This window comes from Passer montanus, unplaced genomic scaffold, assembly GCF_014805655.1.
Source record: "Passer montanus isolate IOZ18808 unplaced genomic scaffold, ASM1480565v1 scaffold8, whole genome shotgun sequence".
Taxonomy (NCBI): domain Eukaryota; kingdom Metazoa; phylum Chordata; class Aves; order Passeriformes; family Passeridae; genus Passer; species Passer montanus.
Window position 1 is genome coordinate 15,784,581 of NW_024373256.1, and position 11,416 is coordinate 15,795,996.

An 11,416-nucleotide genomic window follows, 5' to 3' on the forward strand; every position below is an offset into this window, starting at 1 on the left:
TCCACGGTTATGTCGGGATGAGGAGGGACGGCGACGCTAAAGCCGCAGTGCCTGGATGGACTGCGCTGCAATGCGGGACCCGTTAGGGGAAGCTCTCTTGCCTGGGATGCTCATCCCATGGGAACTGGAGGGAACAGTTATTTTTGTGGGACTGGGAAATCCCACTATGGTAGGGCAAGTGGGCAGGGATTGGTCTGGAAGAGACCAAGCTCATACCCCGATAACACTGATGGGTTGTGCACTTAAGATGAGCAAAGCTGCCTTACTTACCAATCTGGGTAAAACATCCGGAGTCACTGAAATGTGCCTTCCACCGCATGCAGAGAGACCAGCTTAGATGAACTGGATCCTGACTGGGCTGAGATTTATGTCTGTCCATAAACTTTACACCAGGAACAGACCACTGGGGCCCAAGAAAGGCCCTGTGTTTCCAACAGCCCTGTGTCATGCCAAGACTCCCTTGCTCGCTGCCATTTGTTATCACAGCTGAGCCCCCAAAATATCCCTGTCAGAAAGATGTCCGCTTCTAGTCCTAGCCAAGATCTGATAAGGATGGAGCATCTGGTCCCCATTAGAGGCTGCTCGCTCTGGTTTCTAGCTGTGCAGGAGAGGGGCTCAAGTGCCATGGTGCTCCCACCAGTCCCATCTGGTGAAAATTAGGGAAACAGTAACATCAGGGGGCTGTGGGGGCGGGTGGGGGAGATGTTTTTGTTTTGCTTTGAAATCACGTTCAACTCTTACACTGATGGAGGCCAAGATAACCTCCTCCAGCTCATTGCCAGCACAGCTCCAGGCAAGCAGATGGGAAGGTCTTCCTCTGAGCAAGCATCTCCTTCCCACATCCCTCCACGCAGACACCCCTCAGTGGGTCCATCATCCAGTGTGATGTGATGTGATGGAGTATTCTTCTGAGAACAAAGACAGCTTTCACCCACTTCAGGTGTGGTTTGTCCCTAGAGAGACTGTGGTAGAAAGGTGTGGTGTCATCCTTTGTGCAGGGTCTCCAGGAGTCAGGAGGGGCATTGAGGCTTATGAGCTTGGGAAACATTGAGAAAACCTGCTGCATTCTAAAACCAAGACAAGGTTTGTGGTTTGTGTAAAAACCTAGTGCTGGTTTAGCTCCATGGACTGAAAAGCTCAGAGGTAGGGGAGCGAGTGGAGAAAATGGTTTTTACTGCTGCAAAGGAACATCTTCCTGGAGTTGAGGTGGGGGAAGATCTTAAAGGAGAGCTGGTGGCTGCAGGCACCTGTGGGAATTGCAGAGGCTCCAGGTGTTCCTCCTGAGCATCCCTGTCATTAAGGCCTGCCCTGGCCAACTGCTTTGTTCACTCGCCCTCCTGCCTGTGCTGCTCACAGCACATGTGGGGCCACGGTTGGTCCAGACCTATGGGTCCAGCTGGGTCTGTGCTGTGCCAGCCCCAGCAGCTGATTTCCAGTGGTGTTCTGGAAGGGCCCCCCTCCTCTTCACCGCTCTGGGACTGCACCTTGGGTCTAGTTGGGGTTTGTGTTGTGCCTCCCCTCTGACACATTTCTCTCTCTCCCACCCAGCATGCGACTGCCACCCAGTCGGTGCGGCCGGCAAGACCTGCAACCAGACCACGGGGCAGTGCCCGTGCAAGGACGGCGTCACCGGCCTCACCTGCAACCGCTGCGCCAAGGGCTACCAGCAGAGCCGCTCGCCAGTGGCCCCCTGCATCAGTGAGTGCCCCACGCCTTGCTCTGCACTCAGGGATCCCCACAGGCACTAGCGGATGCCTCTTGGTCCCCCACTCACCTTGGATGGTTTGTGATGGGTGGGAGGCTCAGACAAGAGGCTGTCTGTCCTTTTGGATGCTCTCCAGAAAGTGCTCAAGTAGGGCGCTCTGATCACTTTTTGGGGTGACCTGGGCTTCACCTGCCCCAGCACAGGAGGCTCTGGATGACCCCTTGGGTCAGTGCTTCCAGGTGGCTGAAACAGCTCTGCTGGGTCCCATCCTTGGTACAGCACGTGCCCTCCTCACCCAGCTGAGCCCTGAGTACGGTCTCTTCTGGGGCAAGGCCAGAGCCTGTGGTCAGCATAAAACTGTGTTTATTGTCACAGTGGGTTTTTGAATTTGACCCAAGTGGCAGAGGAACAACCTCCCACCCTGCAGCTTTTGCTGGGCTGCTGGAGCAGCGGCAGTGCAGGTGACTGGTGGAGCTGGCTCCTTGGCTCCTCTCTCTGTTCCTCCCCAAATTTGAGTTTAGGAAAGAAATTCGCCCAGGTTTTTCTGCCAAGAGTCCTGAGCAAGTGTTATCTTTTCCAACATTTATCTCTGTGCTGGGCAGCCTGAGGCGTGCTGAGATCAGCCAAACACCCATCTCATGTCCAGACTCAGTTCAGATGAGCTGAGCACCCGGGAAGCATCCATCCCTGGAGCACACATCCCCACACAGCTGCTTCGGGCCCTTGGGGATTGCAGAATTGCAGCCTGGCCCAATTTACTGAGCTCAGTTTGTGCATTTCCAGGTCTATTCAATGGTCTGCAATGGTCAGGTTAAATTTCTCCCATCATCTCTCATTTGTGACCAGCAAAATCTCCTTGTGGCCCATTTTCAGAGGGCTTTTGCCCAGTTGTCACCCCCAGGGCTGGGGGTCTCAACCTTAAGATACCTCTCCCTTTCTTTTCCAGAGATTCCTGCCATCAACCCCACCTCCCTGGTCACCAGCACAGAGGCACCTGCAGGTAAGTGCTGCATGTCCCTGGCCAAGTCCATGGCCTCAGCCCTACCCAGAGACCTGGGGGCAGATCCCACCTTCCCTCTGCCTGGCACAGCACAGGGGAGGGCTGAGCTCTACCAAACCATTTGGCAAAAAATTAATGGTAAAAATTTTTGGTGAAAGACGTGACCGAGATTTAAAATCTTGTGTATTTCTGGAGAGGAACTGACTAAGATTGATGGACTTTTTCAGGAAAAGCTTCCTCCATCACCTCCAAGGAGAAGAGCAGGCATGCAGTCCACTGGGGCCTTGCCATCCCTTGGCAGGTTAAGGCAGGGATTGTGGCATATGGCACCAGTGGGTGCTTGGGGCTGGCTTTGCTTAACCTCCTTTTATCAGGGCCAGTGCAAGAGGTTTCTCCTGAGTGTCCTTGGCCTCTGCAAGACCCCAGCTCTCTGGGAGGTGCTGGGGCGTGGGGGTTCTGGTTGGTCTCAGGCCGGCTCTGGGGCCCCTGTGCTGGGCACAGGCTGCCAGGTCTCCCCTGGGACGTGAGTGACACGGTGCTCACGTCATCCAGGTCTGGAGTAGAGAAGGGTCTGGGTGTGAGCTGCTTGTCCTGGCTGCACAGGGTGATGGGATCATGGTTAATTGGACCATGGAGGGACCAGTGTCACTGCTGTGGTCACCCAGAGGGAGGTGACAGAGTGCAGGCCTAGCACAGGCTAGGGAGGCGTTGCTGCCATGGTCCTCAGAGCTCCTCAAGAGCTGCCCTGGTTCCCCAGTCTGGAGTAGGAAGGTTGGCATCTCAGACCAAGCTGCAGGTTCACTTCTCCTGCACAGGCTTGGCTGGGGCCAGGCACTGCTGGGTATATGGGTGCTCCCTGTGCTGATGGATTAGGGTCCTTCTTCCAGCCTGGCCAGGGACCAAGGTCCCACCCAAGTGCCCTGAGCTCCCACTGTGTCATGGCAGATCCCAGTGGCACCAGGCAGTGCTGTGCCAGCCCCTGGATCCATGCTGAGCCCTCCAGAGAGGGCTGTAGCAAGGCTTTCCTCCCTCCCCTCCTCTTCCTTGTGCAGTCCCCTCAGCACTGCAGTGTGGCTGTTCCCAGCCATACCAGGTCTATCACCTGTAGGGATTTCAAGCCAGGTGGAGGGGGAAAAGCTGGGAAAGAAGCAACCCCTTCCCTCCTTGGGCCACCCCTCTTCCTGCTGTCCCCAAGAGCCTGGTCTTCCCCTGCATTCCACTGTGTTGAAATAGACATCCCAAACAATCCTCCTCTTCATCCCATGGCACATGCTCCTGTGAAGATAGCAGGGGCCCCTCCAGCTCCCCACACCCATATTTAATGAGCAACTTCCCTATGCCCTGTTTGGGTTACATCTATCTCAAGAAAGCCTTCTCCTTTCTTGGAGAGCCAGTGCTCTGTTTGTATCCATCTCCCTGGGTCTCCTTGCCGTGACCACCTTGCCTTGGCAGTGGAAAATGCCAGCAGCCTCTTCCCAGGCTGGTGTGTGCCTGGGATGTGCTCTCCAGCCCTGTGGGAACATTTTCTAGGATGGCTGCTGCAGCCCATTGCATGATCTTGCCGGCTGCAGCAGAGCCAGAAATGAGCTGTGTTGAAGAGATGGAATTTTTGGCCCCTCACAACAAGGCAGACACTGAGGGGCTAGAGCATGTCTAGAGAAGGGAAAGGAGCTTGGGAAGAGTCTGGAGCATGAGTCAGATGAGGAATAGCTGAAGGAGATGGAGAGGCACAGGTTGGAGAAAGGAGGCACAGGGGGACCTCTTCTGTCTCTACAACTCTCTGACAGGAGGGGGCAGCCAGGGGGAGGTCAGGCTCTGCTCCCAGGGAACAAGTCATAGAACAAGAGGTAACAGCCTCAAGTTGTGCCAGGGGGGATTCAGGTTGGACATCAGGGAAAATTTCTTTCCAGCAAAGGTTGTCAGGCAATGAACCAGGCTGCCCAGGGCAGTGGTGGAGTCACCATCCCTGAAAGTGTTCAAAAAGCAAGTAGATGTGTCCCTTTGCAATGTGGTTTAGTGGGCTTGGTGGCATTTGGTTCAAGGTTGGACTCGAAGGTCTTGGAGGCCTTTTCCAGCCTTAATGATTCTGTGTTCCTCTGGCAGGAGTAAAGTGTGTGGATGGGGATGGAGGGGGGAGATGCACAAGGAGGAACCTGTAGCTCCCTACAGGGCAGTGCTGGCTTAGCACACGTGGACCCCAGGGAGTGGTGCAGAGCCGGGGAGCTCTGCACAGTCTGGCACCCCACCCAGCACCTATGGGCACTGCTGAGCCCTCACAGCTCTGCCCCTGGAGGCTCTGGAAAAGAGAGGATGTTTTCAGGACAGTGAGGAGCAGCCCTGCCTGGATCTGGCAGAGGTTTCACTCCTCACTGTGGCAGAGGGGGAGCGATGAGACCTGGAGTCCACATCCTGCCCGATGGGAAGATGCTGAGCTGAAATGATGGTACCACTGCTGGGGGGAGCTGCATGGGACAGGGCAAACCACCACCACCTCTGCTCCTGCCTGCCCTGCCCACCCTGCCGGCTGTAAGGAGAGAGCTGAGGACATCAGGCTTTGGGAAAAAGAAAAAAAGTGGGGGGATGGAATGAGAGATTTGGCTGGTTTTATTGCCAACAGAGGGTACAGCGTGGAGCAGTTAATCAAGGTGACTCCCCTCCAGTGCTTTATAAATAGGAACAGTCTCACAATGATGTCTGAGCTGTTCAGCTGCACAAAAATAAACAGCACTGGCAGAGAGCTGGGTTGTTTGCTCTGTTTTAGCAGAGTGGGTCTGCCTCAAACTGCCTCCAGTTTATCTGTGGGTTTGTTGGTTTAAGATTTCTGGCTTCTAGCTCAAAAATCCTTAATGCAATGTAGCTGCCTCTGCCCAGAGCCAGTGCCACTGGAGGATCAGGGGACCCAGTGGGGGTCCTGCTGCTCCCTTCGCTGGGGGGATCAGAGGTGCTGCCCTGGCTGCACTGCCAGGGTTACCTGCACCTGCTGTGCTTGTCCTGCAAGCAGGGCTGCCAGTTCTACCCACACCCTGCCTGCTCCCTGCTGCCCCTCTGCCCCCAGGAGCCCCCAGCTGTCCCTGAGCAGGGCACTCCCCAGAGGGCCCTCAGCACCTCAGGCAGCCTCCAAGCTCTTTCTCCCCCCATTTCCCTACCTCCCACCCTGCCTCTGGCAGCAGGTGCTGGCTGCAGGAACAGGGGGACATTGTTCAGGGCTGCCATGCTCAGGTGCTGGGCTTTTCCCCTCTCCCCATCCTCCTCCATGCTGGGGTTCAGTCCAGGGTGTGTCCAGGCTTTTCACTGACATTGCCATCTTCTGCATCACTTTTCCCAGCTTTTTCCTGCCTTTCCAATCTTCCAAAGCCTTTGAGGTCCAGCTTTGATGTCTGTGCCTGAGAACTGACTGGCTTGGTGATGAAACGTCCTGGGTCCACTTCTCATAATTTTTATTATTGTTATCTTAAAATATTTTCCATTTAGTGGAAAAAAAATAAAATCCACGTTCCCCATTAGCAGAATTAACAAAACTCGTGGAGCGCAAAACAGGGATTTAAGGGAATTCAAAGTAAGCAGTAAAAGATTTGCAGCCATAGCACCTGATTAAGTTACATCTCCCTTAACACAAAATATTCCTTTTTTTCAAGGAGAGGAGAAGTAAACCAGATGTGCAAACCTGCCACCTCTCTCACATGCACTCCCCCACAGGGATGGGGAATGCCCACACCAGGCCAGTGGCTCTGGTCCTCAGCTGCCTCCTCCCACTCTGCACCTGTAGCATCTCCAGGGATGCAGCAGTGTTAGGGCCCTCCCATGGCAAAACCCTGCAGGAGCAGGACAGGATGCTCAGGGAGAGGCAGTCTGGGGAGGTGCAGGCAGAATCCTTCTGCCCTGACATCCCTTGCCACTTTCCAGGCGCAGCACCCGTGTCTGCCCCACACCCACTGATGGAGGAGGCCACGTGCTCAGGGCCAAGGAAGGGAAATGTTTCCAGTTATTTTGACCTTTTTTTTTCTTCCCAAATTTATTAGATATGTGGAGCAGGAATTGATTTTACGTTTGAAGAATGTTCCTCCACAGCACAAAGCTGGTTTAAAAAAATCCCTAAACTAATCCTAAATTGTTAATTCCCAACACCATTTTCTGGCTCCTTTGAATCACAGTGTTATGTTGTTAATCATGAGCAGGAGCCCAGGGCAGTTACAGGATTTCTTTCTGCTTTTCTTTCATTCCCATTGCCAAGGGAAGGGGTGGCAGGCTGGCTGAGGCTCCCCACAGCCTCCTCCCACCACACATCACCCCACACTCCACCAGGCCAGCACCCATCACCCCAGCGAGCCCCCAAGCCGTGCCACCCCCCTCGCCACTGCCAGGGGCAGGATGGCTTCTGTGCCTCTTTGCCTGGGGAGGAAAGGGGCTCCTGTCCTGACAGGCACTCCCCAAAATAAGGTGGGAGGCTCTCCTGGAGTCCCTTGCATGGAGAGGGTGGAGTGGTGTGTGGGGCTGGGCCTGAGTGGGAGAGAGCGGAGCAGTGTGTGGGGCTGGGCCTGTGGCCGTCTGCGGGATGCCATGGGCTCTGGCATGGGGCTGTGGTGTACCCAGAGAGCACAGCTGTGGTGTACCCAGAGAGCACAGCTGTGGTGTACCCCAGAGAGCACAGCAGTGGTGTACCCAGGGAGCACAGCAGTGGTGTACCCAGGGAGCACAGCAGTGGTGTACCCAGAGAGCACAGCAGTGGTGTACCCAGAGAGCACATCAGTGGTGTACCCAGGGAGCACAGCAGTGGTGTACCCAGAGAGCACAGCAGTGGTGTACCCCATGGAGCACAGCTGTGGTGTACCCCAGGGAGCACAGCAGGCCGAGGCTGTAGCACATCCCAGAGGTGCAGTAGGTGAGGGCACTTCAGTGCCAGGGCCAAGCACTCCAGCACACTCAGCAGTCACCCCCCATATGGAGAGGCCCTGAGCCCCCTCTGTAGTCACCTGGGCTGTTTCAGGGGAGGCAGTGGGACCAAGGCAGCTCTGCCAGCCCAGGTGGAGGGGCAGTGTGGCAGCATGGGAGGGCTGAACTGTGAATCAGAGCTCATCCCCCTCTGCCAAGAATTAGCTTCACGCTGCACAGCCTCTATCACTGACAAATTTGGAACAGGTGGCATGAAGTCCCAGATAAAAAGGAGCTGGGCAGAGAGGAGCCCAGGGTGAGTTTGTGCTCTTGGGCTTCTTTCTTTCCTCGTTTCTCCTCCTCCCCTTGGCACAGGGTTCTGTTATTCCCCATCTTCCCCCAGAGCTTTGCCTCCATCCCCAGTGATCACTGTGGCAACCCGCAAACAAAGACAACTTTAGAGGCTGCTGGCTCTGTCCTGGGATGTGGGGCCAAACCAGAGGGAGAACCTGCAAAAGGCAGAGAAAAGAAGAAAGATGGGCTCAGAAAAAAAACATGCCATTTGGAAAGAGACAAATTGAGATGTTCAAAGGAAGATGGCAGGGTAAAGAAAGAAGGAGAGCAGGGCTGCTTCGGGCAATTGTTGGGATCAAAGGCTTTGGGGAGAAGGAAAGAGGCATTCCCTGCCCTCCCTCTGCTTGAGATGCAAATCTGGGGGCTTTAGAAATGCACAGAAAAAAGCTGCCTGGAGGACAGGAGCCTTGGGGGAGAGCAGGGTGGTGGAGGACAGCCTGGTGGCCTCCCCAGCCCCTCTGGAGCAGCCTGAGCAGGGGGTGCCTGGGCAACCGGAGTGATGTGGTAGAGCAGAGCTACTTCCCTCACCTGTCTCCTTCCCACAACCTGAGTCCCCTTCCTTACTTGTGGGAACTTACGAGGCACAGGTCCCTGGAGGGGCTGCCCCCGAGGGTGCTTCCTACCACTCTGGTCCCTGAGAGCTGAATCACTCTGAGGATCATGAGACCCTTGGTCTGGTGTCACACCTGCCTTTGGCTGTGCCCCCTGTGCGGCTGATTTTAGGACTGGTGCCAAATCCTCTTTTCCCACATCCCCCAGGACTGCAGGGTCACAGCTGTTCTGTTGACTCACCTTGGCCATAGCCCCTACCAGCCCTCCATGGAGGCCACTATCACCTCACCTGCATTCCTCCCATCCATCCCTTTCTGTGTCTAGAAGAAGTCCCCAGGCTTCCTCCAATATCCCTGTGCTGACTTACCCTGCAGGACACCATCACCACAAGTGACAGAGTCTGCTCAATGCACCCAAGGCCACTTGGTTCCTTTTCCCAGCTGATGTGGTATCAGCCATTTGTGCTGGTCTTTGAGCCCCCAGTCCCTGTGAAGTGCCAGGGGAGCAGCTGGACTCAACAGAACCCTGTCCCCAGCAGTGCTGAGGCCCTGGCTCAGGAGGAGTCAAGTACCCACCACCGTCTGCCAGGCTGGGTCTTGCTGCTGTCCCCTCCACCCCACTCCCTCTTCCCCTGTGGTGGGATGAGTCCCCACGTGCCTCAATTCCCTCAGTGCTCAACCCACTGTTCTTCTGCTTCAGACTGTGACTCCTACTGCAAACCAGCCAAGGGCAACTACAAGATTAACATGAAGAAGTACTGCAAGAAGGACTATGGTAAGGACTTCCAACCTCCCTGAGCTACCCTGGGCTTTGGCCCAGAGGCAGATGAGGGCTGGCTGTGGGTGGGGCGGATGAAAGCATCCAGGGGTCGGGGGACACTCCATATAGAGAGAGGTCCCCATATCAGCCTTCCCAAAGTTGCAATGGATGAGGCAGGTGGGGCTGCTGGAAAGGGCCCCTTTGGGGAGCAAAGCAAAGCATCCCCCATCACTGTGCCTCTCCCTTTTTACCCTCAGTGGTCCAGGTGAACATCCTTGATATGGAGACAGTGGCCAACTGGGCCAAGTTCACCATCAACATCCTCTCTGTCTACAAGTGCCGTGACGAGCGGGTCAAGCGCGGTGACAACTTTTTGTGGATCCACCTGAAAGACCTGTCCTGCAAGTGCCCCAAGATCCAGATCAGCAAGAAGTACTTGGTCATGGGGATCAGCGAAAACTCCACCGACCGGCCCGGACTGATGGCCGACAAGAACAGCCTGGTCATCCAGTGGCGGGACGCCTGGACGCGCCGCCTTCGGAAACTGCAGCGGAGGGAGAAGAAGGGCAAGTGTGTGAAGCCCTGAGGGGTTTGCAGCCACGCTGTCCCCCATGCCCAGCCCCAGCCCAGCTGGGTGCTGCCAGACTGCGCCCACAGACTCTGTACATATACACAGTGTGAATGGACTCTTTGTCTATAGTGTATATTTTGGCAATGGTTTCCTGTTGTGTGCGTGTGCACGGGTGGGTGTGCGTGTCAGTCCTTTTCTCTAAGTGTGTATTAAAAATAATGCAGTAATGACAAACCTTTAATGAGGAGCAAAGTGGAGCGAGGCCCTGTGGGTGCCTGTCACCTGAAGGAGCTTGAAGGGGATTGGTGTCTTGCTCCGGTCATTCTGGAGCTCATTTTCAAGGCTTTTATATTCCCTTTAACACAGTTGTCTTCTGCCCACTGCTGACATCTCAGCTGACAGCTCTCCCTTCTCCAGCACCCAGGGTATGATTCTTCCTCACTCTGAAAATGTGCTGCTGCCAGACCTCTCTCTGCCTTTCTCCTTGACCAGGAGGAACAGGAGGTCAGAGTTTTCTGTCCTCATTCCGATGTGTGGGCAGGCTGAGTGGAAACTGTCCAGTGCTGCAGAGTGCCCAGCCCCAGGACCTCCACCAGGAAGGACAAATGAACTTTTACAAGGCCTGATTCCCCAGTGACCTTGGGCTCACATGGACCAGTGCTGCTGGCTGGGGCAGGACCTGTGAGGTGCTGCAGTGCCATAGGGAGAAGCCAGACCCTGGCAGTGTGCTGGTGGCCACTACCAGGCAGGACTGTGTCCACCAGGGAGAAAGGGACAGACCTGGCAACCCCTGGTCGCCACTGTCCTGGTGCCTAGTCCAGACAGCTCAGTGAGAAGGACCTGGACACACCATTTTCCCCTCCCATGTCCACCTGCTCCATCTGAACCTGAGCTGGACTGGCCAGGCTGACCAGAGCCATCGTGTGTATAATCATCCATCCAGCCAGGTCTATGTGCCTGTGTTCTCTGGTACCAACTGACATAATTCCACCTGTTTCTGTTGAGATGACACCAAGTGACCATCTGCCTTGGTGTGCATCTTCAGAACTGGCCAAACTATGTGCTCTCCTGGGAAGAATTGCTGTGGCCAGGGCTGTCCAAGGAGATGCACAAGGTAGAGGTGACAGGAAGAAACAAGAGTTTTCATTGATCCACCTCTAGGCTTTTATATCTTCTTCACTATGTATTAGTCTCTGGTTAAACAGACACCAGTATCTTCCCATGTTGAGATTGTAGCGGTCTTGGCTTAATAAATACAAATAGAAATAATAGGTGCTCTGACAATAGATATTCCTTTCCACACCAACCTTGCCTTGCTTATTGAATGGCTCAGTGAGGGGTTGTAGCCTAATGGTCTCCCATGAAACTTTACCCTTTCCAGCCCACGGCAGCTTGTGTGGACTCCCCATTCCAGGGTGGTGCTTCTGGGCTTCAGCAACCCAGGGTGGTGCTGGAGCTTCCAGCTGAAGTGACTAGTGGAGCACTGTTGGGTTTCAGGACAAGGGAATTTAGGGAATGAGGATCTAGGCCCTGGGGATGTCATGCAGGTACATTGGTGAAGCTGCTGGAGATGCTGGAAGAGACATTTCAGAGCTGTGGAGGGCCT

At 55.0% G+C, this 11,416-nt stretch overlaps 1 protein-coding gene across 6 annotated transcripts in view; it reads left to right on the forward strand.

Moving 5' to 3' along the window:
- Positions 1-11,024, forward strand: part of NTN3 (netrin 3) — a 35,688-nt gene extending 24,664 nt beyond the window's left edge. For all 6 annotated transcript variants that reach the window (XM_039732583.1, XM_039732582.1, XM_039732579.1 and 3 more), the window contains 4 exons: positions 1,549-1,698; positions 2,652-2,705; positions 9,180-9,254; positions 9,497-11,024. In XM_039732583.1, the coding sequence (XP_039588517.1) occupies positions 1,549-1,698; positions 2,652-2,705; positions 9,180-9,254; positions 9,497-9,825 (608 nt within the window). In that variant the 3' untranslated portion in view covers positions 9,826-11,024. The remainder of the gene's footprint in view (positions 1-1,548; positions 1,699-2,651; positions 2,706-9,179; positions 9,255-9,496) is intronic.
- Positions 11,025-11,416: the final 392 nt, after the last annotated feature.